Raw genomic sequence first — 23451 nt, forward strand, 5'->3', positions numbered from 1 at the left:
TCGGCCAACCAACGATTATCTGTACACCAGTTCTATCTTATACGTTAGGGGCAATTTACAGAAGCCAATTAACCTACAAATCAGCATGTCTTTGGAATATGGGAGGAAACCAAAGCACCCGGAGAAAACCTCTGCAGTTATAGAGAGAATGTACAAACTTCGTACAGACAGCACCCGTAGTCAGGATCAAACTCTGGCGCTGTAAGGCAGCAATTCTGCTGTTTCGGTATTATATGTCCGACAATAGCTATACAGACCAATATGACATCACCTCTGAACTTCTGTACATCCGTGAGACCAAGCGCAGGCTTGGCGATCGCTTCACCCAACACCTCAGCTCAGTTCGCAATAACCAACCTGATCTCCCGGTGGCTCAGCACTTCAACTCCCCCTCCCATTCCGAATCCGACCTTTCTGTCCTGGGCCTCCGCCATTGCCAGAGTGAGGCCCAGCGCAAATTGGAGGAATAGCACCTCATTTTTCGCTTGGGTAGTTTACACCCCAGCGGTATGAACATTGACTTCTCCAATTTCAATTCGTCCTTGCTTTCCCCCTCCTTCCCCTCCACTTCCCTGCTCTCCCACAAGCCTACTGTCTCCGCCTCTTCTCCCCTCTCCCCCCCCCCCCCCCCCCCCCCCCCCCCCCCAACATCAGTTTCCACACCACTCTGGAGGCATATTCCAGGCAACGATCACTGTATTAAAAAAAACATTCCCTATCGCACCTTAGAGCTATGTATTCTAGTATTTGATATTTCTAACCTGGGAAAATGACATATATTACAATTATTTACCTGTGCCACTATATGCTAAAATATGCGTTGCAGCTAATATTTATGGGCACTTTTGCTCATAGGTACACAAGAAACCACTCAAGTGTAAATTTTACAATTATTGTTCGATTTCTTTCTTTTAAAACCTAGTTGTATCACAGCAAGCAGCAGTGTATTTGAGAAAGGATTACAATTGTGGTATATCCAATCCCGTAATTTATACGTATATCAGAGAAATTTGTATTTAGAACTCAAGAGAAATTTATGTATATTGAGATCCATTTAAATTCATAGCACATGGTTTTGAATATTATTTTTAATGGCAATGGTAACTATAAGCACACACACACACCTGCAATATTGTACAATTTAAATGTGTACATTGCCTGTTCAGGGTTAAGGGTCCTTGAGGCTTTTCTTACTTGTTTTCCTTGATATGGAATCATAGAATTAATTTATTCTCAGTTTTTAGTTCTAGCTCCGATAAGAGAATGCCATTCTCCACCTTTCTCCAGAAATTGCTGGATAAAAGTAAAAACAGCTAAGTGACAACACTTTTGAAAATGCATCCCTTGGCATAAGGTAGGCAAGTCTCATTGTCATCACTACACAAATACAGATTAACGTGCACTTATGTTCTGAAACAAATTAATGATAGATTGCCAAGTACAATCAGAAAATTAATGATAAGGCATGTTTAATAAATTACTTTCAGACCCTCCACCAAAGAAGCTCAACTCCATTCAAACAGGTTTGATATGTCTATATCCTATTTTTAGCTCAACAGGAGAATGGAGGGGGCAAATTGCATTATTTTTTAGTCCTCAAAGCAAGAGGAGGAGGGGGGGGGGGTGGGGCAGTGGTGGGAATATGCCCCTGCACAGTTGGGGGCTATGGGTGTGCTAGAATATTGGGGAACAGGTGAGTGGTAGAATATTGTGTTGGGGAGCGGGTTCCCTTGGGGGACCAGGCCTCTCGTGTGACCCAGTTTGGTGGGGGGGGGGGGGGGGGGGTGTATGTGTGTGTGTGTTTTTATGCCCAAACGGTACACTGTAGCGCTAAAATGTTTGCACCACCATACTTACCTTTGTCCCGTCGTTGTTCCTATAAAGTTTCTTTTAGATTTGATATATTTCACAAGTTATTCATGATTTTTAAGTTTAAAAACTCAAGTTTAACAAGATTTTTACTGCTAAATCCGATTTCTTCCCCTCATGATTTTATACACCTCTATAAGATCATCGCTCATCCTCCTGCGCTCCAAGGAATAGAGACCAAACATACTTAACCTCTCCCCATAGCTCAGACCCTCTAGTCCTGGCAACATCCTCGTGAATCTTCTCCGAACCATTGCAAGCTTGCCAAATCTTTCCTATAACATGGTGCCCAGAACTGCCAGAATACTCTAAATGCGGTCTCACCAATCTCTTATACAACTCCAACATTACCTCCCAACCTCTATACTCAATACTATGACTGATGGCCAATGTGTCAAAAGCCTTTTGACCACCTTATCTACCTGCGACTTGACCTTCAAGGAACCATACACCTGCACTCCTAGATCCCTGTCTACAACACTCCCCAGAGACCTACCATTCACTGTGTAGGTCCTGCCCTTGTAAGACGTCCCAAAATGCAACATTGTACTAAGATGCTGTTCCTCCAATTTACATTTAGCCTCACTCTGACAATGGAGGAGGCCGAGGACAGAAAGGTCAGTGTGGGAATGAGAATTTAAGTGTTTAGCAACCTGTAGATCAGGTAAGGCCAGGCGGTCTAAGTGAAGGCGTTCAGCTAAACGATCAGCCAGTCTACGTTTGGTCTCATCAATGTATAAGAGTCCATATCTTGAACAACAGATAGAGTTTGCAGGAGGTGCAAGAGAACCTCTGCCTAACCAGAATGGACTGCCGGTGTCCCTGGACAGTCGTGGGAGGAGGTATAGGGATAGGTGTTGCATCTCCTGAGGTTGCAGAAGGTACCTAGGGAGGGGGGGGGGGGGTTGGGTGGGAAGGGAGGAGTTAACCAGGGAGTTGCGGAGGGAACAATCTCTGCTGAAGGCAGAAAGGGGTGGAGTTGGGAAGATATGACGTGGTGGGATCCCATTGGAGGTGGCGAAAATTGAAAACGTTTTTCAATGTCTTACCTCGACGGAGATGCAATTTTTTTTCTGTATTGTATCTCCGTCCCCAATGTGGCCTAATATCGTGGAGTGGTGCAGCCTTTCCTGGAGACTGACCCGGCGTTTCAACCGCGGGCGTGGCGCGGACCTACCATCATGGAGCCTGCGATCCCTTTGCCGGGGATCGACTGTGGAGAGCTCCAGCCGCGGGCCTGTGGACTTTAACATCATGGAACCTGTGGACCCTGGTTAGGTAACTCCAATGCAGAGAGTTTCAACCGTCCCGACGCGGGAGTTTCGATCACTCCGACGAGAGGGGTTTGGATCACCGGCTGCTGGAGCCTTGATTGCCCCGACTGCAAATGGTTCGACAGGGAGGGAGAATATTGGACTTTATTACCTTCCATCAGTGAGGAATGTGGGGAGCCGCTGTGGCGGATGTTTATGTTAACTTTTATTTTACATGTGTGTCTTGTTGCTTTTTATTTAGTATGGCTGTATGACAACTCAAATTTCATTGTACTTTAATTGGTTACTTTAATTGGTACATGTGACAATAAATTAACCTTGAAACCTTGACTCTGTCCCTATTGCGACTAGATGGAGGGGGAGCAAAGGCGGAGCTGCGGGGAGGGCCTCATCTATGATGGAAGAGGGGAACCCCTGTTCCCTAAAGATTGAGGACATCTCGGATGTCCTGGTATGGAACACTCCTTAAAGAACGAGGACATTACGGATGTCCTGGTATGGAACACCCCTAAAGAATAACAACATCTCGGATGTCCTGCTTGCAAAGGCATCACAGGCAGATTGCCTCAATTAAACACACAAAAACATAATTATCCATAACATTTCCAAAAGACTGCAAAAAAAACAAGATGTTGGTGCAAAACACAGGTCTATGGTAATATAAAAGATGGCCTGTAGTGTTCTGTTGTCAAGGATGGGTTAAGGTTGTGCAGTTTGATGCAAGAACCTGATAGTTGCAGATGTTCCCTAACCGGCCTGTGGGACATCAGGCTTCTGTACCTCATGCCCAGTCATAACAATGAGAAAAGAGCGTAGCCTGGATGGTGGGGATTCTTGATGATAAATGCCATCTTTTTGAGGCAGAGCCTCATGCAGATGTTTTCTACATGTAGAAATTTCAAACAGATATACTAAAACAATATTTATTACCTATTTGATGCTTAATGTATACTGAAATAGTGTAAAAAACTTGTTCAAATGAAATATGGAGGTCAGTTATTTGCACCCAAGCATTCATCTACACCTCGCCCTGTGGGCACATTGGTTCAACTGGTCCTAATTAGATAAAATGTTCTGTCAACACTTTCATGCTTTTCTTTCTTTAATTGATCATCCTGTCAAATTAATAAGACTGCAGCAGGATCGCAGTATTCCCCAAGCAACATAGCCTGTTAACTGCTGAGAGAATAAACTATTGAAATGTCACAAGGTAACTGTACTTGTCCAAGATTAGAAGCAGCACTAAAGGTTAATTACCTGCCCTGCTTAATTCTATATTGAAATGGAGTTTTGTAATTTCTTGATCTATTTATAAGTGATTGAGATTGAATGTACATGGTCTTTTTACATTGAAACACTTTGTCAGCAACTAATTATTTCCAGGGATGCAGTCAGACATTACAAAATCATTTTTTCTGCACAGCAAAATCCCACACATCAACTGAGATGACCGAGTAGTTAATCATGCATAGCTGATGTGCCTGAGAGAAGGTTGACCAAGATATCAAGATTATTAAGCTCTTCCATTAGTTAAAAGATTTTACAGCATTTCCCCAAACATATAACTTCTGCCACTTAAAAGGCCAAGGACTGTAGTTCCAAAGGAATATCACAACCCTCAATTTCCCATCCAAATGGCACATTACTTGGCTATTTATTATGCTTTTCTTGTATCAACAAGGAGTCTGCCTAAATCTTGGAATGTTTGCCTGAAATTACTCTACAAAAGTACCTTAACTATAGAAATTGCAATGTTTCAAAAACAAACATCCATGAACATAAGATAATCTGACATTCCATGTTCAGAATTATAAAATGAATGGCATAAATTGGTCAAAATTGAATTTAAGCTTAGGATAAGGAAGCAACTTCATACCCCCCCGGCCACTCTCCTCCTTCCCCCTCTCTCCCCCCATTCTCTCCCTCCTCCTCCTCCTCCTCCCCCTCTCCCCACCTGGCCTCTCTCCCCCCTCCCTCCTCCTCTTCCCCTTCTCTCCCTCCTCCTCTTCCCTCATTCCCTCTTCCTCCCCCTCTCCCCCACTCTCTTCCCCCCTCCTCTGCCCCCCATCCCCTCCCCTCTACCCCCCTCTATCCTCTCCCCCCCTGTCCACTCTCCCCATGTCTAGTATACTCATAATACTCTCATCTTGTCCTCTTCCGATTTGCGTTGTTTTTAAATTTGCACAAAAACGGTACCCGATAGCACTACGATTTTTCGCCAATTTACTCGCCATTCCGCTGTGCTGCAAGTGCATCAAGTTTTATTCCGATCGGTGAAATATCACAAAGGTTATTGGTTTGTAATTTGCCTGGATGACGACGCCCATTCCAGCACCTGCTGTCAATCACCGGCGGCGAGTATAAAGCTGAAGGAGCGGAGTGTGGGCGGGTGGCTGTGTTCCACGGGCAGGGGCTGTGTTCGCAGACGGCAGCGACCACCACAACGAGCCGGTAGCAGATGAGTACAGGCAGGCCTGGGAGCCGCTGAGTGCGACAAGCGCCAAGGATGGGAGCCGCTGAGCCGGTGAATGCAGTCGGAGCCGGGGCCGTGTGCCGCTGAGCCCATACACCCCTCTCCATCACACACAACCCTCCCCCACACACACTCCCCCCTTCCTCAACACCCCCCTCCCCACACCCTCCCCTCCCCCACATCACCCCCCTCTCCTACATCACCCCCTCCTCCACACCCCCTCCACCCCGCACACCCCCCTCCCCCCCCGCACACACCCCCTCCCCCCCGCACACACCCCCTCCCCCCCGCACACACCCCCTCCTCCCCCACACCCCCCCCATCCACCAGCCCCGGACAGGCCCCGCCTGAAGCCGTCCCCTCCCCTGTCTGCAGGACGCTCCCAGCCTGAAGCCGTCCCCCTCCCCCGGCTACAGAACGCTCCCGCCGTTGCGTTGGGGGAACAGATGAGTGGTGGAATATTGCATTGGGGAATGGGTTGCATTGGGGGACCAGGCCTCCCATGTGACTGGGACCCAACGGGTCCCACTTAGTCGAGTCATTTTATAAAGTTATCCTATTGTTTAGAACTACAAAGCATCATGGTACAGGTTTTATCACAGATTGCAAGAGTTCAAGTGTAAAGATGATCATCCTCATCACCTTCTATGAACAACCAGGATGAGAGGATCTGCCCTTGTGCCAAAAATGTATATTTAAACATCTGTATGTTTAGGTAGACAAAAATGCTGGAGATACTCAGCGGGTGAGGCAGCATCTAGGGTCTCGACCCGAAACATTGCCTATTTCCTTCGCTCCATAGATGCTGCCTCACCCGCTGAGTTTCTCCAGCATTTTTGTCTACCTTCGATTTCTCAGTATCTGCAGTTCCTTCTTAAACATCTGTACGTTTAGAATAATTTGTTTCAGAAATTACTTGAAAGCTGGCAGAGATAAATTCCGGAGAAGCAAGGGGATGAAAGATTATCAGGAGAAGGCTGGAATGTACAGCTGAATTCACAATCAGATCACCAGAGATCGTATTGAATAGCAGAGGAAGCTTGAATGCCTGAGTGGTCTACTCCTGCTTCCGATTTATACAGCATTTTATGACCAGCAAATTCCCATTCTGAAACAAATGTGTTAAAAGTTCAGAACCTTTATAATAATTCAGAACTAGGGGCCACAGTTTAAGAATAAGGAGTAAGCCATTTAGAACGGAGACAAGGAAACACTTTTTCTCACAGAGAGTTGTGAGTGTGGAATTCTCTGCCTCAGAGGGCGGTGGAGGCAGGTTCTCTGGATACTTTCAAGAGAGATCTAGATAGGGTTCATAAAAATAGTGGAGTCATGGGATATAGGGAGAAGGCAGGAACGGGGTACTGATTGGGGATGATCAGCCATGATCACATTGAATGGCGGTGCTGGCTCGAAGGGCCGAATGGCCTACTCCTGTACCTATTGTCTATTGTTTAAAAATAGTATACATCAATAAGAATCATGTCTTCGCCAGTATGCCAAAGGAGCGTCAATTTCTAGTAGGTTATGGGTTAATCTAGAAAAATAAAACATGATATTAAACTAAATGTGACTCCTCACACTTAATTTGATTATCAAAATTCCCCAAACTAACACATTTTTTCCAGTTCTACATGATTCTCTATCACAAGCAGTCGCTAATTTCACAGGTTTAAACAGAAGTGAAAACACAGACCGTTAAAATTAACAGTGAAATATACATAAAAATTGTGTAAAACTGGTCCACTAGTTATCTCAATTAAAAAGTCTAGATGTTGTGGATAATACATTTATAAAACATTAACTGAAGTCAATAGCAGTCTTTGAACCAAATGAAATTGTACTCAATTGTAATCATCGAGAGCCCGCCTTATACCATTGTAGCATAATTACTGGCTTTCATCAGTCCCAACCTCTTCCTCAGATATTGAACCCACTAACCTGAGGTAGAAGGTTATAAATCCCATCAACTGACTTGTGTACAAAACTACAGATTAATATTTGAGAGCAGAACATAATACAGCACTGTTGAAGATCCTGTTTTTTTCTCCAAAAGAGACATTAAACCAAGGTCTTGAAGATGGACATAAAATACCACATGGCAGTATTTCAAAGAAGGGCATACAAATAGTCCCTTGTGTTTTACCTAAGTCACTAAAATGAAATTTAGATTATCTAATAAATCTACTGTTTGTCAGAGTTCACTACTTATCAATTGGCTTTTGCAATCCTCCTATTGGAAAAATATATATTCTTCAAAAAATGCTTTACTGACTATAAAGTATTTTAACTAGTCTAAAAGGATCATGAAAGGACATCGGGCAAAAAGAGACCAATTTAAGAAAAACAAATCCTGGCCCCAAACAATCAAATTCCTATTGTGCGGTTGTAAACCACGTGTTTATCGCTAGTTAATTCCATGTCCATCGTTATGGATCCCATGTCTTATTTATGACCATGGAACATGCATTCCATTATCAAGAAAATGCAATGTCATTTTTTTAACGGTTTTAATTTAGATACTCAGCTAATTTAAAAGAAAAGTAACTTTAATTAATTAATTATAATCTCCAGATTTAGAAGTGGAAAATTGCCATTTAAACATGGTATTAAACTAAATGTGACTCTTCTCACAAAATTAGATGATCAAAATTCCACATCAAAATGTATAAAAATGACAATCATAGAATTGAAAATAATTAAATTAGAGTAAATTAGAGGATTATAGTTTCTTCACATATTCAATATTCTTAAATACGTAAAGTAGATGCTGCTGTAACCTGCAATGCAAAAGGTTGAGGTGTCCAATTATACATGCAAAATGGTACAGATGGAAGAAAATGTGTATACCACATATTGACCCATTGCTCTATCTTCCTCTGGAAGCCAACAAATATCATCTTGGTGCTTCTATTCTCTTTCTCTGGAAGTCAGCTATTTGAGGCAGAAGTGGACAAAACATTGCATAAAAAGGACACCTAACGAGGTAGTTGAAACATTAAAATTTAAAAGCTTTCTGAAATAGTTACTTATTTTTGTTTAAAGTGCATTTTAGTATGTTAATACACATTTCAATAACTACCTGTATTATGCCTTATTGTCTATGAATTTGCAACCGGAAGCGTGTCTTTAATATAATCAAGAGCATGGTATTCTTTTAAACTTAATGTAGGGTGATCGCACTGATCTACATTCTGAACCCCAAGGATATCCTCTCCCAGATTTGATCTGGTGATAAAATGTCCTTATACAATGATAACCTCCCCACACCAGAATTAAACTGCTGTCATGCCTAGTTCATTTCAAAACACAAAGAAATGCCAAAATAATCATGAAACAAGCCACCAACTGATCAGATCTTGCAACCAGCATCAGTAGAAGGCATATATAGTGTTTGGCATTATCACAGTGGGCAGGTTATTTCATTCCTAATCCAAGGCAGTTAATAAATTATATTCTTGGTGCATCCAAACGAGAATATTTTACCAAGATTGTAAAAGCCATAGCTGGGAATGATGTTGAAATCAATAATATCACACTACTGCCACCTAATGCCTGTGGAAGGATAATTTTTGTGATAAGATAGGCTTGTAAGACAGGCATATACCATTTTTTTTGAAGGGTTAGCCTTGTCTTTAGTTACCAACCTAACTATCAATACAAGCCGTTCCAAGTAATGATCACCTGACTTATGGACACACCTATATGCAAACTAGCTCCCCTAATATCATTAAAGTCACAAGTTCAATGGACATTCAAACTTTCATTCCTATGAACAGCAAGACTAGTTTCCCATTTCTTCTCATTTAGTAATTGTTCATTATTATCAGTCTATGTGCTATAGATGTATCATACAATACTACAGAACCATGGTTACCATATCGAGTGATTTGTTTGTATTTTCAGTTACAGACAATATCAATTTATTTGTAAAAATAATATTGGTAAAAACTTAACTTGCTTGTTACCTGTGGAAGGTTTGTAATTTTAAAAAAAGTGATTGTTCTGCCTGACCAGCTACCATCCAATTTCCCGAGATTACAGCAAGTTTCCAATGAATTTGTATTATAGTTTCCTCATATATTACATGTTATTAAATACGCAAAGTAGGTATTACCATAACCTGCAGTGCAAATGTTTAAGGGGACTAGTTCTACACACAAAAAGATACAGTATGAGAACAAAATTGATACACACCACCATAGACTACTTGGCCAATGAATTATAGATGATCTCAAAGTTAAATGTGTTTAATCGCATCTTCTCTAAAAAACGACGTGCTAACGGTAGCATTTTAATATATTCCAATAGAGATTTATCCCATGAAGTCAAAGATCGCCTTATCTGAAACTTTCATGCATTATTTCTCGAGTTATTAATCAAAACGTTCAAAAATCTGAAATAGCTTTGAAAATAAACGGTCTCGCTGATGACGTCACAATGGGTCTGCTCCGCACGGCCTGCTGCTCTGCTTTTCACGCACAGCAAGTGATGTTCCCCCCGCCCCACGTCTCCCTCCTCCCCCCGTTATTCAAAAGAGACGCACAAAGAACGAGCAAGTCGGGCCAAAGATCATAGCTGAAAACTCTCTCGTTCGGGAACCAGCCCTCCCCTGTGATGCCGCGCTCCCCCACTCCTCAAACTCTACCCCATCCCTCTCTGCCTCCTCCCCCCCGCTCCCTCTCTGCCCCCCCCGCTCCCTCTCTGCCTCTGCCCTCCATCTGCCCCTGCCCTCCCTCTGCCCCTGCCCTCTCTCTCACTCTGCCCGTGCCCGCCCTCTGACTCTGCCCCTGCCCTCTCTAGCCCCGCCTGCGAGTTGGGAGCTATGCGTGAGTGGATAGGGCGGTGGATGGGGTGAAAGGAGTGAATGAATAATATTACTATAATATCAAGGGGGGTGGTTAGTGTGTGTGGGGGTGGTTAGTGTGTGATGTCACAGGCCGCCCCCTCCCCCCCCCCCCCTGCAACTGCGCGTTGAGGGGACGGGACCCAACAGGTCCCCCTTGGTCTAGTACCAAATAAAACTACAGCTGAAGTAAATCTTTTCATGCTGATAATTCACTGCTTTACGACTCAATCTCAACAATGTAGTAATTATTTCAGAAAAAGGAATCTATTAGGTATTATTTTAATTTTAATTTAATTTGTTACTTTCTAAAACAAAGACAATTTTTTTTTTAAAATGTGATTGAAAAGTACTGATAATCTGTAAAGCACAAAGAAGATATAAAAATTGTATAAATGCAATTTCTTGCTTTCACTTGACAATAAACTAATCCCTGCCTAATTATTTAGGTGAACAGTCAAAGGACTGGGACCATTAAAAGAGGTTCAAATAGTTTCCACTATAGTCAACAACCCTGCCTCTACGCCACCACCAGGAAAGAAAACTGGATTTGCATCTTATCATCGTTCTTGCCGTTTGCAAATAATCTGCACTTACTATAGAACAATTCATAGCATGCAGGCACATTTACTCCAGAACTCAGGTTCCAAATAAGATACATTATAAATGGAAGTTAATTAACTCATTAGAAACTAAGTGTAGATTTTACATGCTTGGTTGTATGAAGTAGCACGGATGAATGTTGTGATCAAGAACATATAAGCTAATCCACATAAGGAACAGAACGTATATTGGTTGCATTTTAAGCTACAAGCATTTCAAAATCCCATTATGATATAGAAACGTGGTTTCAGTCTTCAGGTCTGAAGAGTCTCATTTTAACCAGGTAAACACAAAGGTTGTAGTACCACTGCTGAATAATCACATTTTGCCCCCCAGTAGATATTTCTTTAGATCATAGCAATGTGAGAGCTGTACAGAGAGAGAATAGTTTGAAATTATTAAACAGCAGAAAGCTACTTAGCAAAGCTTGGGATCATTAACCAATGTTTACATTTGGCTCATTTCCTTGAACAAAACACCACAAATGATGCACTACTATAATGCTTTAAAACAATTAACACATGAACACACTGTAGGCTTGCTAATCTGTCAACAGACAATAATGCCTGGAGTCAAGATCAAAGATATGTAAATAATATATCATACTCTCATTGGGTGCTAAATTATTCCATGCATGTTTGATTATGAGAAGAGTGACCACAGTATGCTAGAAATTTACTCAGAATTTGAAACTAGGGCCTTACATCTGAACAATGGAAACTGAAGATATGAGAGAGATGGTTCTGATTGATTGGGAAATCACGTTGCTAAGTATGGTATTACCTATGATGGTGGATAGGTAATAGCTGATATTGAAAGAAATAATACATTATTTTGTTGAAAAAATATATTCCTTTAAGGGACAAAAATCTAATTGCAAAAGTGACCCATCCATGGCTCGCAGACGAAGTCACAGATAATACTAATTGCAAGGAAGAGATTTAAAGATGTCAGAAAGAACATTAGGCTTGAGAACTGGAAACATTTAAGAACACCATAAAAAAAATCCAGGAAACTGATAATGATTAAAAATTGGCAAGGAACATAAAAACTTATCATAAGAGCTTCTGGAATTGTGTAGAAAGAAAAAAAGATAAGCAAGGGCAAACGTGGGACCCTTACAGGGGCAGGAAAATTTATAATGGAGAATCGGGAATACAGGAATTAAACACTACTTTGTCCTTCTGTTGATGTAACAGAGTAAACATCTAATAAGCTTAAGGTACTGAAGGAGATATGTACTAGAGAAGTTGATGAATCACAAGGACCAGATATTCTACATACCAGAGTTTTGAAAGATGTGGCTGTAGAGCTACTGAATGTTCTGGTTACCCTCTTCCAAAGTTTTATTGTATCTGGATTGTTGCTGTGGATTGGAGCGCATCTTATTTGGCACTACTGTTTTTAAGAAAGGAGGGAGGGGGAAAAAGTGGGAACTACCAGCTTGTTTGCGTGATACAATTAAATAAAATATAATTAAAGGTGTCATTGCAGGCTACATTGAAAAGAATGGTAGGATTGCCAACATGAGAGTTTTGAAAGGGAAAAAATGTTTTTTACCAAACTAAGTCCAACCATCTGCCTATTAAAATACCCTGTACACTTGTATCAACCTATTACCTGAAGTACTCCAGCACTTTGTGTCTTTTCTTGACTAATTTAAAATTTAACTTGGTTTGCTTTATTTATTGTCACATGTACGCTGAAATCCATTGAGGATGTGTCTGGTGGTTGTTATCAGAGAACAAATAAAGACTGGACCGTTGGATTTTCAAATAAGATCAGAGTAGCTTGGTCCACAAGTTAGAGCACACAAAGTTGGGTTAGTATACTCACATGGGCTGAGAACTAATTATCCAATAGAAATCAAACAAAAACGTATACATCTAATCAAAATCATGAACATCTAATTTTCATGATTTGAGATAAATGGCAGATTTATACAACTGTTGCAAAGCAACGGCACAGACAGACAGATGTTAGTGCATCTATCAAACATTCCATGAGAGGTCCGATGGTGTAGTATAATCATACAGGAATCTCTCAGTTTTACACTGGAGAATCTGCTTCTCTCATCCAATGCCAACTAAAATTGGCATGGATCGGAATCCCCACTAATCATTTGTTATTTATTATTCTCTAATGTTTTAAGAGGCATTCAACACAGAAGCAGGCTTTTGGCCCGTGAAATCCATGCTGTCCATCAAGCACCCAGTTACACTTATCCCATTTTATTCTATTTATATTTCCATCAACTCCCCCAGATTCCAGCACTCACCTGCACAGTCTGGGCAATTTACAGCGGCCAAATAACTTGACAATCTATATCTTTTTGGGATGTGGGAGAAAAATTGGAGGACACAGAGGCAACCTATGCTGTCACGGGAGAACGTGCAAACTGCACATCGACAGCACCAGAGATTAGGATTGAAATCAAATGACTGGAAATATGGCTGTAGCTGTACTGTTGCACCACTGTATAGTTTATGTTTTTATTTCTAACGAAAGCAAACTAAAGGCCTGAAGAAAGGTCTCAACCCAAAACATCACCTATTCCTTTTCTCCAGAGATGCTGTCTGATCTGCTGAGTTACTCCAGCTTTCTATGTCTAAATCAGATTTAGAAACAGTTAAATCACTGTTCAAGGAACAAGGTTTAATTCATAGCTATACCTCCTGTTAAGGCTATCAGATTGTTCCAGAACAGGGCCTTAGACTGCCTGAGACCTAAACACCGCTAAGGCTTTCCTCTTTCTCCTCAGTTTGATTAACTGTCAGAATCCATGCAAGTTCTGATAGGCAAGGATCATGGTTGCTAAGCTGAATCCAGTTCAAGCTAACCAATACTTTGTAGACCAAATCCATTTAATTTGAAAATAAACATATAATTCATATTAGATCAATTCTTTTTACTGTTACTAAATGCACAAAAAATAGACTCACCAATAGGATCAGTCTCTGGTAATTCTGTCTCAGCTCCTGTAGACTGTCTGATGGATCAGCTCCCAGAATTTTATACCACTCCTTTTGATGAATATTTGAACTCATACTGCTGTAGGTGCTTTTCACGTGCACCTATTTTGTTCCCAGGAGAAAAATAATTGTGATAATGGATTGAGGCGCTGTATATTTAGTCTGTATAATTGGTGTAGAGAAATATGAATATACCTAAAGTAAATGACAAGAATGATAATGAGCAATATAAAGCTAAAGTAGAAAATTATCATAATTACAAAAAGATGTTTTATGTTGAGAGAATAGAGGAAAGGTTTATGCAGAGGAAAATTATTTTCACAGCATCACAGCTCCAAGGACCCAGATTCAATCCTGACCTTGGATACAGTCGTTGAAAAGTTTGTTTGGTTCCCCAGTGACTGTGTGAGATTCTTCTAGATGCTCCATTTTATCACACATCACAAAGATGTTCTGGCAGGTTAACTGGTTACTTTAAACTATCTCTTACTGTACAGACAGTTGTGGAGGCCAAGTCACTAAGTATTTTTAAAGTGGAGACTAACAGGTTCTTGATTAGTAGGAGTGTCAAAGGTTACGGGGAGAAGGCAGGAGAGTGGGGTCGAGAGGGAAATATAGCTCAGCCATGATTGAATGGCAAAGTAGACTCGATGGGCCAAATGGCCTTTTACTGCTCTTATGAATTATAAGAAACATAGAAATTAGGTGCAGGAGAAGGCCATTCGGCCCTTTGAGCCTGCACCGCCATTCAATATGATCATGGCTGATCATCCAACTCAGTATCCTGTACCTACCTTCTCTCCATACCACATGATCTCTTTAGCCACAAGGGCCACATTTAACTCCCTCTTAAATATAGCCAATGAACTGGCCTCAACTACCTTCTGTGGCAGAGAATTCCAAAGATTCACCACTCTCTGTGTGAAAAATGTTTTCCTCATCTCAGTCCTAAAAGATTTCCCCCTTATCCTTAAACTGTGACCCCTTGTTCTGGACTTCCCCAACAAGAAGTTAACGATAAAGAGAATTGAAATTGAATTGGTGGACATCTGAGGGAGACAATAAATTGCAGGAAAAGATGAGGGGGAATTGGTTAATGGATTTGTTTTCCTGGAAACCACCATGAACCCAATGGGCAGAATGGCCTCCTTCTGTATCATTCTCCTTCCAAAAATGGGAAATTCCTAATTGGTATAAGGATTCTCCATATTATTGTGTAAATATCACTACTTCCTCATCTGATTTTTGATTAAATTCTAATAGGATATCCACTGCTTGATTTAAATGGTGATTTTCTTTCAATAAAATGAATACCGCCTCCTACCCTACGAGTTCTGAAAATCAGGTCAGGTATCTTTGTAATTTTTGTTCCTCTCTCCACAAATGCTATTTGACCTGCCGAGTATTTCCAGCATTTTCCGTTTTGAACCAGAGACACGGATGGGTTCATATCCCACCATTGTAATTAGTCTTTAAATTTGAATAATTAAATACATGTGGAATTTAAAATAAAAATTAGTGGATTGTCTCATTTTCTGGAAAACATGACATTCGCATAAGTGCGCCATATTAGTCCCCCTACTAATTGTGAAAGTGTCATTGGAGCTTATGGGAGGAATAAGGTACTGGTATTACTTTGCAAATATGGACACGTCTAATGATTATTCTGCTCACTTTTTAGCAATCATTACTCGACTATCTTCCATGACTTTTGTTGTTACCATTGATTTCTAAATAGGCAGCAGGTAAATAAAACTTGTGATTTGTTAACAAGGTATTTTCATGTGTCTCTTGATAAACACAAATGATACAAACAGATCCATAAAACATTTAATCTGCATAATGCAAGAAAATAGTTAACTGTAACATTTAATAATAATAATAATAAATTTTATTTATGGGTGCCTTTCAAGAGTCTCAAGGACACCTTACAAAAATTTAGCAAGTAGAGCAAAAACATGTAAGCGGAATGAAATAAATAGTAGAGACATGACTAGTACACAAATTAAAGACAGAATTCAATTCAAAACACAATATGAGGCAATTCAAGCACAGATGAAAAGGGATGGGGACGTGGGGCTAGGGATAGGCAGGGGTGAAGAGATGGGTCTTGAGGTGGGACTGGAAGATGGTGAGGGACACGGAATTGCGGATCAGTTGGGGAAGGGAGTTCCAGAGCCTGGGAGCTGCCCTGGAGAAGGCTCTGTCCCCAAAACTGCGGAGGTTGGATTTGTGGATGGAGAGACCGGCTGATGTGGATCTGAGGGACCGTGAGGGTTGGTAGGGGGAGAGGAGGTCAGTGAGATATGGGGGGGGGCCAGATGGTGGAGGGCTTTGTAGGTGAGGACCAGGATTTTGTAGGTGATCCGGTGGGAGATGGGAAGCCAGTGAAGTTGTTTGAGGACTGGAGTGATGTGATGCCAGGATTTGGTGTGGGTGATGAGTCGGGCGGCTGCGTTCTGGACCAGTTGGAGTCGGTTGATGTAGGTGGAGCTGATGCCAAGGAGAAGTGAGTTGCAGTAGTCCAGTCGGGAGGAGATGAAGGCATGGATGAGTCGATGGTGAGAGTGGGGTTATTGATTTTGCCGAGTGTGGATTTGGAGCCTATATTTAACAGGACATGGAAGGCAGCTATTTGGCTCATTAAGTTTCTGGAGGGTCTCAGTGCATTTTTCCCATGTACCCAATTCCCTCTCAGAATCCCATCAAATTCAACCTGATTTGCCTACCATATTATGGATAACCTACTGCAATTGGAGTACTCATTCAAAAATGGTTTTCCTTATCAAAGCTTCAACTTTTAATAAAATGAAACATAATATGGCATAACTAAGTAAAAATTGATTCTGGACCTTTCTCTGTAATTCATTTGAACCCATTGGTATACACGTATACTTCAAAATTAAAGGAGACAAATGTGCTGGAGAAACTCAGCGGGTGCAGCAGCATCTATGGAGTGAAGGAAATAGGCAACGTTGCGGGCCGAAATCCTTCTTCAATATTCTGTATTCTGAAGAAGGGATACGGCCCGAAAAGTTGCCTATTTCCTTCGCACCATAGATGCTGCTGCACCCGCTGAGTTTCTCCAGCACCTTTGTCTACCTTCGATTTTCCAGCATCTGCAGTTCCTTCTTAAATACCTCAAAATTAAGCCTTGTCAATGTATAATTTACAATAATTTATATCAAATGTAAAGTTTTTCTTGGTGCAGTTATTCTTGCTGCAGTCAGTAAACAGAATTAAATCATACTTTACGATTACAAAACATAATCGAAAGAATTCCTCGACAGAGGCCGTAGTGGTTAATTGTACTGAGACAGCCAGAGTTCTGGACCTCGATCCCTACAAATGGGTTCAAATGTTTGCATAAGATGTTTGGACCGATATATGGATAGAGTTTGGATAGATATGGACCAAATGCAGGTACATATGGCTAGCCCGGAATGTCACCTTGGTTGGTATGGCCAAGTTGGGCGAAGGGCCTGTTACCATGTTGTATGACCAACATCCGGCATATAAAAGGGAAAACCACTCATTCGCCATATAAAAACCTGTTCTATTCATCAGTATCCCCGGGCAAATAAAAGCTGGCCATTTTTCCCTCTTGTCTGGTCTAGCACATAACTGACCACTAACCAGCACTCCAGGGGTAACACGACGAATGGACCATAAAGGCCGGAATCGACAGCGATATCCATGTCCAAAATACACGGTTTTAGAAAAGGAAATGGGGCTGGCACAAGAACCCCGGGTTAAGTGCCAAACACGAGATTCTGCCGATGAGAAAACGGCTAGCACGTTCATCCGCATGGAGAGCGTATTTCGGATGCGGGTCACTTGAAATTGGTAGAGTGATATAACATGGAAACAGACCCTTCTGCCCAACTCGTCTGTGCCGAACAAGATGCCCCATTAAACTAATCGCGTTTGACCCAAAACCCTCTTATCTTTCCTCTCCAGAATGGCGAGAAAGGTGCATGGGTCGGTGCATGTAGGGGAGATATTTTAATTTTGGTGCTTTTGAATTTCGCTCACTGTTCACTCAGCGCCCGCTTACTTCCTGATTCCTCCATGTACTCGCACACCGAACAAGCGTTCGACCCTCCTTCCAAATTGGCACGCAGACCAGGCCCGCTGAAAAACGCACGAGTGTTCGGAACCCACCGCCTGACTTCAGACGCTCCGGGGGAAGCGGCTTGATCGGACAAAGGCCGGGAAAGCCTAAAGCGTCAGGCGGCGTAAAGGGGCGGCCGTGGGAACTGGAACGCAGGGTGGGCCGGGCGTGACGTGACGTGATTGCGGGCACGCACGGCCGTTTGAAACCCGGCGGCAGAAAGGGGGACAGACACACAATGCCGGGAGTAGCTCAGCGGGTCAGGCAGCATCTCTGGAGAGAAGGGATGGGTGCCGTTTCGGGTCCAGACCTTTCTGCAGCCAACCCGGCGGCAGGAAGGCGCGCGCACGTCGGCGGACGTTGGAACGGTGCGTGCGCGCGCGCGCCCCCTTTCGTTTCCAACGACCGTCCCGCTTCTCGGCCGCCGGGTTGAAGAAAAGGCCGCGCGCGCCCGGCTCGCGGCGGGAGGGACGGCCGTTGGATCCAAAGATCACAGAGCGGGACCTTTGGTTGGAACGTTGCCCGGGGCGCGCGACGACGGGACGGCCGTTGGAACGATGCGCGCGCAGTACCGTTAGAAACAGAAAATAGGTGCGGGAGTTGGCCCTTCGGCCCTTCGAGCCTGCACCGCCATTCAATATGATCATGGCTGATCATCCAACTCAGTATCCCATCCTGCCTTCTCTCCATACCCCCTGATCCCTTTAGCCACAAGGGCCACATCTAACTCCCTCTTAAATATAGCCAATGAACTGGCCTCAACTACCTTCTGTGGCAGAGAACTGTGTGAAAAATGATTTTCTCATCTCGGTCCTAAAACTTCCCTCTTATCCTTAAACTGTGATCCCCTTGTTCTGGACATCCCCAACATCGGGAATAATCTTCCTGCATCTAGCCTGTTCAACGCCTTAAGAATTTTGTAAGTTTCTATAAGATCCCCCCCTCAATCTTCTAAATTCTAGCGTGTACAAGCCGAGTCTATCCAGTCTTTCTTCATATGAAAGTCCTGCCATCCCAGGAATCAGTCTGGTGAACCTTCTCTGTGTTCCCTCTATGACAAGAATGTCTTTCCTCAGATTAGGAGACCAAACCTGTACGCAATACTCCAGGTGTGGTCTCACCAAGACCCTGTACAACTGCAGTAGAACCTCCCTGCTCTTATACTCAAATCCTTTTGCTATGAATGTTAGAGCCGACCTTTCCACGCCCTGACAGGAGATGGGAGTTGAAGGGTTGACTGTGAAGGGTGGACATTAGCCAGGGTTCAAGTGATAATTGCTCGTTTTTAAGCTTCCCCCCCCCCCAGTCTAGTTTCAGTAAAAACACTGAATCAAGCACTTGAAACAACTAAATTTTATTTTACCGAAAGCGCATCACAATTCAACTACTGTACCTATCCCACCGCGGGTTCGATCCTCGTGTCTGCCTGTTCAAGCCGTCCAGGCCTCGCTCAGACAGAGACACTCCAGAAGTTCATGTAGTCCCCAGCGTTCTCCCAGAAGATCGACGCCAAAGATACCAGAGGTATCTTTGATCGACACTGAGCTTCGTGGTAGCAGACTTTTATATGTCCCGGGACCTCGAGGGGCCGAACCTCACGGGGGGTGGTCTCTTAATAAACCAATTACAGATATCGATTAACCCCATACATAACAGACATTCCCCTAACCTAATGATACAACAGCTTGTACAACAGACCAAATTGGATTCAAAACAGACTTCGAGAGGAAGCCAACTTAGAAACATTTACCCTGATTTACAGAAAACCAAGAAAAGGCTCAACACCTCATCCAATCAACACTTGGCAAAGTCAAACTGCAACATGATTTACAACTATTTAGAAGGTGTATGTCTGGTTTGCGGCCATCCAATTCATTCTATGCATTTTGCACCAAATTGACAGGGTTTGCAGATTCTTTGCTTGCAAATTGTATAAGCTCCAGACACTCTGGTACCTCTCCATAGCTTGTCCCAGCTCTGCAGAGAGCAATTCTCTGCAGATGACCAAATCTCCCAGCAACCCTGAAGCTTTACCCAATTTTGAAGTCCTAGCCCTCCAATTTAGCCAGGATTAACACAAGTGAAATAGGGACGTGACGGTAAAGTCTTTGGAGCAGGCACGTGCCGTCAGGGTAGGCAAGGTAGGCACTGCCTACCCTGACTAAAATTATAAAATGGTAATTATTAAATATAAATAGTAAAGGCATGGGGGAATAATGCCTACCTAGGAGATCGATCTCTTAGATAGGCATAATTCTCCGTGCCTTTCATCCGTAGTGGATGTAACACGCGAAGGTCTGCGCAGCTGGCGTGCCGTCGACGATGCTTCAAGCCGCCAATTTCCTGGTAGTGAAGGCAGCTGAAATTCTGCCTTTGCAGTACTGCGTATGCGCAGCAGCATACTGCACATGAGCAGCCCAAGTTTCTTGGCGGGTTTTTCAAACATGGATTGCCATTATCTTAAGAATATCTTAAGAAACAAAGAGAGAAGAATGGAGTTTGTGTACAATTGATGTGGTAAGTAGATTTCTTGGTGCTATATGTTTTTAAATACCATATTTCCCGGCAATGAAGACTATTTTTTACCCAAAAATAAGGCACAAAAATTTACATGCGTCTTGGAAGCCGAAGTTGGAAGGTTGTTAGCCAAGAAAGATAGACTTGGCTATCCCTCAGTACAGCAACATCAAGAACGATGTTGTTGTACTGAGGGATAGCCAAGTCTATCACTCATTGCTGGCAGCTGATGGGAAGCGGCTGTGAAAGGACAGCGCCGCTGGGGAGGAGTGAAGGAGGGGCTCGGGGATCATGCCAGCAACTCACTTGCCGCGACGCTCCGGGCGCGAAGCCACTGCATTGTGGCCGGGGGGAGAAATAGCTCGGGTGGCTGCGAGCGGCCGCCGGGACGGGACAGCTCATGTGGCTGCAAGCGGCCACCACCTCAGAGCCTTCTGCCGGCCCCCGCTCACCTCTGACAGTGCTCTCCATCTGAACCTCTCTCCTGCCGCTCACTAGCCTCACTCATGTCAGCCGCTTTCCGCAAATCCTTAAATTCCGACAGCACGATCAAGGGACCGATTGAGGTTACTCGGCTGTTGGAATTTAAGGATTTGTGGGAAGCAACTTTTATTAGGCAAGGCAACTTTAATTAGGCAAGGCAACTTTAATTAGCAAGGCAACTTTAATTAGCAAGGCAACTTTAATTAGGCAAGGCAGCTTTAGCATTCAAAACCAAAGGCAACACAGCTTTAGCATTTCCAAACCAAAGGCAACACAGCTTCAGCATTTCCAAATCAAAGGCAACTCAGCTTTAGCATTTCCAAACCAAAGGAAACACAGCTTTAGCATTTCCAAACCAAAGGCAACACAGCTTTAGCATTTCCAAACCAAAGGCAACACAGCTTTAGCATTTCCAAACTATATTTTTAAACCACATTAAGGGCACTGACAGGTCAGTAAAACCACTCACAGATTAGTAGACATGTGTTCAGTGTTAATCACAGCTCAGACTGAGAGACGTGACCCTCTCGCTCCCCCATCTTGCAGAGACTGACAGGCACTCAACACTTCTGGGATTTATAGTCCCTCCAGAAGGGTGTGGCCTTCAGGAGAGAGAATCTCAACATTTTTTAAGCACTAATAACCCTTTTATTTTTCATTGATGGGAAAAATCCTCGTCATGCGCAGCGGAGGGGACTGAGTAAGATGGCCGAAAATCACAGCCATAAGTGGCAGCGTTTTTTCTAAAATCAATATACAGAACAACAGGAAGTGGTCAAGATCAGACTTTTAGTAATATAGATATGGACACACTGATCTGTTCCGTATTCATGCCTACTATATTCTGTTGTGCTGAAGCAAAGCAAGAATTTCATTGTCCTTTCTGGGACACATGATAATAAACTCTTAAATCTTGAATCTTTGTCTGGATTATTTAATGCAGCTGTCTTTACATCAAGAACACTCTTTCGCATTTTTTTACCCAAACCCACGCTGTTAGAACAGAATATGTGGAATATTATCTTGGTTGGTGTGTATCTACTTAACTACAATGACTGCATTTCAAAGAAATGATTTATAATTTTTTTTACCAGTTTGGGAGAACATAAGGGGACTGTCCCACTTGGGCGACCTAATCTGCGAGTTCTGGTGAGTTTGTCCTTGACTCATACTCGCAGCATGGTCGACATAAGGTCTTTGTAACTCTCCTTCATGCTGGAGAGTAGTCCCCGTGTACTCGAGGTCGAAGGAGGTCTTCTACATAGACGAAGGAGGTCTTCAACATGACATTTTTTCAAAATCTCCTAAACTGGCCAATTAGGTTGCCCAAGTAGGACAGCCCCTTAAAGCATGGTACATCAACAGAAATTCGCGTATCTATTTATCAAACCACATTTCTTGATAAATCATACTTAACAGTTGAAAAATAAATCTTTTATTCCGGAAATGGATAGTTACAGAATGCATTGACATGGTGTATCAATAGAATCTATTTTGGAAATCACACTAGTATTCCCAAGAATCACCGATAAATGTCTGCATCTTGCTCAGGTGAACTTTGAATAAGTTTTAGATTTGAAGTGCTAATAGAGAAATGTCATAAGCAACAGAATTTTATGTATTTTAAATAAGCTAGCAGCTTCTCCATGCTACATATCAAGGTCGGGCAAAATAGCATGTAAATCCTGTGTTTATTATTATTTAAGTTCTTATTATTTAATTGTGCGGGCATCTTTCTGCTAAAACAAAGACATACTGTGTTTTTGGCAGTAAGGGAAATGTTTAAAATCTCCAAATATGTATGCACAATGCCCTCCATAATGTTTGGGACAAAAATCCATCATTTATTTATTTGCCTCTGTGCTCCACAATTTGAGATTTGTAATAGAAAGAATAACAAGTGGTTAGTGCACATTGTCAGATTTTAATAAAGGTCATTTTTATACATTTTGGTTTCACCTTGTAGAAATTACAGCAGTGTTTATACATAGTCCCCCCATTTCAGGGCACCATAATGTTTGGGTCACATGGCTTCACGGGGTTTGTAATTGCTCAGGTGTGTTTAATTGCCTCCTTAATGCAGGTATAAGAGAGCTCCCAGCACCTAGTCTTTCCTCCAGTCTTTCTATCACCTTTGGAAACTTTTTTTGCTGTTTATCAACATGAGGACCACAAGTTGTGCCAATGAATGTCGAAGAAGCTATTATGAGACTGAGAAACAAGAATAAAACTGCTAGAGACATCAGCCAAACCTCAGGTTTACCAAAATCAACTGTTTGGAACATCATTAAGAAGAAAGAGAG

The 23451-nt window shown here is 42.5% G+C and overlaps 1 protein-coding gene across 2 annotated transcripts in view; it reads right to left on the reverse strand.

Moving 5' to 3' along the window:
* Window positions 1-18454, reverse strand: part of dnajc24 (DnaJ heat shock protein family (Hsp40) member C24) — a 43159-nt gene extending 24705 nt beyond the window's left edge. The window contains exons 1-2 of one of the 2 annotated variants that reach the window (XM_033038796.1): window positions 18070-18454; window positions 14005-14229 (exon numbers count right to left, since the gene is read on the reverse strand). In XM_033038796.1, coding sequence (XP_032894687.1) covers window positions 14005-14109 — 105 coding nt within the window. In that variant the 5' untranslated portion in view covers window positions 14110-14229; window positions 18070-18454. The remainder of the gene's footprint in view (window positions 1-14004; window positions 14230-18069) is intronic. The other variant, XM_033038795.1, reaches the window with a different exon arrangement.
* Between the last annotated feature and the right edge of the window lie 4997 nt (window positions 18455-23451).

Source organism: Amblyraja radiata, chromosome 20 (assembly GCF_010909765.2).
Source record: "Amblyraja radiata isolate CabotCenter1 chromosome 20, sAmbRad1.1.pri, whole genome shotgun sequence".
NCBI classification, from domain to species: Eukaryota; Metazoa; Chordata; class Chondrichthyes; order Rajiformes; family Rajidae; genus Amblyraja; species Amblyraja radiata.